Source organism: Brassica oleracea, chromosome C5 (genome assembly GCF_000695525.1).
Source record: "Brassica oleracea var. oleracea cultivar TO1000 chromosome C5, BOL, whole genome shotgun sequence".
NCBI classification, from domain to species: Eukaryota; Viridiplantae; Streptophyta; class Magnoliopsida; order Brassicales; family Brassicaceae; genus Brassica; species Brassica oleracea.
Genome location: NC_027752.1, coordinates 11,445,738 through 11,448,554, shown reverse-complemented (window position 1 = coordinate 11,448,554; position 2,817 = coordinate 11,445,738). Strand labels below are relative to the sequence as shown.

Below are 2,817 nucleotides of genomic sequence, written 5' to 3'. Positions count from 1 at the left end.
TCGGTCGTCTATGAACTGGAAAACGTCGTTGGAGTTTTATTATGATAAAAATGTCATTTTGAAGGTTTAAAGTGTTAGTCAAAAAATTTCGGTGTTTAAAGTGCTAGAAAGTTACTAGAGTATTTAAAATGCGATATTCCCCTAAATAAACTCACCATCACAATAATTCTTTCATTTAATGTCAAACCTGTATCGTTGAATCCTACACTCCACGAACTATAAACGTTTATGATGGACTAAATGCAATTCACTGTATCAAATTGAAAACAAACGTGTTAGACCATTAAACAAAACCTTCTAACTCGGCCAGAAGGTAAACGCGGCACCTCCATTAAAAGATACGCCACGTGGATCCTTACTCCAAACCTGATTGGCTGCTCTTACGTTGAAGCATTCCCCACTCGCCTTATTTAACACACACGCGCGCGTGAACTCTATTTGTCTTTGTGTTTGGTTTGGTTCCGGAGAGAAGAACTTCGTTGACCTTCCCTTGAGTTTAATTGGACTTGGAGGGTAAAAGGGAAGAAGATCGTCGTAGCTCCCAGATGTCGATTAGAGGAGGAATCGTTGGTTTCTCGCCGGTTTTGGCGGCGGTGCTGTTTCTGCTGACGGTTAATCACGGCGAAGCGATATGGTTGACGATTCCGCCGACGGGAGGGACGAAGTGCGTCTCGGAGGAGATACAGAGCAACGTCGTCGTATTGGCTGATTACTACGTCGTCGATGAGCATAGTCCTGAAAACACACCGGCTATTTCTTCTAAGGTACGGCTCCGATTCTGCTTTTGGTGAGATTGGTCCGGTTCAATTTCGCCGGTTTAGATATTCGATTTCAAGTTCTGATTGTGTTAATTCGGTTTTGGTGTAACGAATCAAGCTTATGTGTGTTAGATTGGGTGTAAAGTTGTGGACTTTATATCGGTACAGATCAAAGTTTTGATCTTTGATCCGTAAGGTTAATGGGTTGATCCAAGTTTAGTGTTTTGTGTGTTTCAAGTTGTAAAGATACAAACTTTGGTTTGCATGTTTGGTCGTGTGTGAAGCTATTATCGTTAAAGTTTTTTTAAAATGTGATTGTTACATTTTGTATAGGTAACATCTCCTTATGGGAACAATCTGCATCACCAAGACAATGTAACGCATGGTCAGTTTGCGTTCACTACTCAAGAAACTGGGAACTACTTGGCTTGTTTCTGGGTTGATTCCACTCATCATCCGCAAGCTAATCCACTAACCCTTGGGATTGATTGGAAGATTGGTATCGCGGCCAAAGATTGGGACTCTGTAGCTAAAAAGGAAAAAATCGAGGCAAGTCACACATCTCTTTGTATATTTTCTAAATCATCTTTCTCTGTTCTTCTTTCTGATGTGAACGTGTTGTTATGAACGTGTATATATTTACAGGGTGTTGAGCTTCAGTTGAGGAGACTTGACGGGTTAGTGCAGTCGATTCGTGAGAATATCAATTATATAAAAGACAGGTACGTATCTTTTTTGCCTCATACATTATCTCTTGAAGTTATGATTGTTGTTTAAAACAAGTTTTGGATACAGGGAAGCGGAGATGAGAGAAGTGAGTGAGACAACCAACTCAAGAGTGGCTTGGTTCAGTATAATGTCACTTGGGGTTTGCCTTTGCGTTGCGGGTTCACAGATATTGTACCTGAAGCGATATTTCGAGAAGAAGAAACTCATTTAAAGACTTGGCCTGAAGGACTTACTATATAGAGTTAACACATCCCCACTTTGAAAAGAGGGGATAAGCAGAGTCAATTGGTTTTAAATGGAAGAACACATTTTTTTTTTTTTTTCTGTGGAACATTATATCGATAGTTAGAGATCCTTGAGTTTGTGCACAGATCACTTTCTGTTATGCGACAATATACCAAAGCAATTATCCTAGTATTCAAAATGTCAAATGTTTACGAATTTATAAATATCATCATGGTTCTTTTTTTTTTTTTTTTTTTTTTTTTTTTTGAACACATCATCATGGTGCTAATAAACAAGATTAAAATGTAATTTGGTGACGTATACTTTGCAGAAGACAGCCAGATTGTCATGTAGACAATGCTTATTGTATGTCATGTTCTTTTCTTTCATGTGTGGGAACAGTTAGACATCAGATCGGATCAAATATATAGTATTCATTTTTATTATAAATGAAGAACAGGACAAAACAAAACAAAACGATTTAGTTAGGTCATCTAAGAACTCGCCAGTAGATTATACTATAGACAACACTTGAAAAAAATAAAACGTTTCTAAATGAATTTTTAATTGCCTCGTCAAGGTAAGATGTATATATTCATCTCCCTTTCTTTTTGCCTCGAATATTTAACTGTTGTTTTGCTGATATCATCAACCATCATCTTGTTTACCACCTCTGATAAAAATATATTAAAGTTTATGCCATGAGAAATAATAGAGTCTAGAATGTATAAATATTTTAACTAAAGTAAAGAAAGGAAGAAGTGTCATCCATTTAGCCCAAGTTATGAAAGTTGGAGTCCAAGCATGAATCCAACTCTAAAAGTCTTTTTCACGTTCTCCCAATCTCTTTCTTTCGTACGTCATCGTACGAACCTCACACTCGCCATTAATCACCATATATATGTTTTACATTTCACTTATCTCTCTAATGTCCTTTTTAGTAGAGATGCCTCATCTAATTAATCTGATAACGACAACCATTAAATCTGCCTTAATTTTCTTCCAGTTGGGTCAAATTTAATCAAGACTATGAATGACACTTGAACTATAACATCAATTATCAAGCGATATACCGTAGCTAACAACTTAACATGACACGCAATGC

At 37.1% G+C, this 2,817-nt stretch overlaps 1 protein-coding gene across 1 annotated transcript; it reads left to right on the top strand.

Moving 5' to 3' along the window:
- Nucleotides 1-434: 434 nt before the first annotated feature.
- On the top strand, nucleotides 435-1,924 carry LOC106292650 (transmembrane emp24 domain-containing protein p24delta5). The gene is made up of 4 exons (XM_013728280.1): nucleotides 435-764; nucleotides 1,092-1,307; nucleotides 1,404-1,480; nucleotides 1,554-1,924. Exons 1-4 carry the CDS (start codon nucleotides 546-548, stop codon nucleotides 1,696-1,698), a joined length of 657 nt encoding a protein of 218 aa, XP_013583734.1. The 5' UTR covers nucleotides 435-545; the 3' UTR covers nucleotides 1,699-1,924.
- The last annotated feature ends 893 nt before the right edge of the window (nucleotides 1,925-2,817 follow it).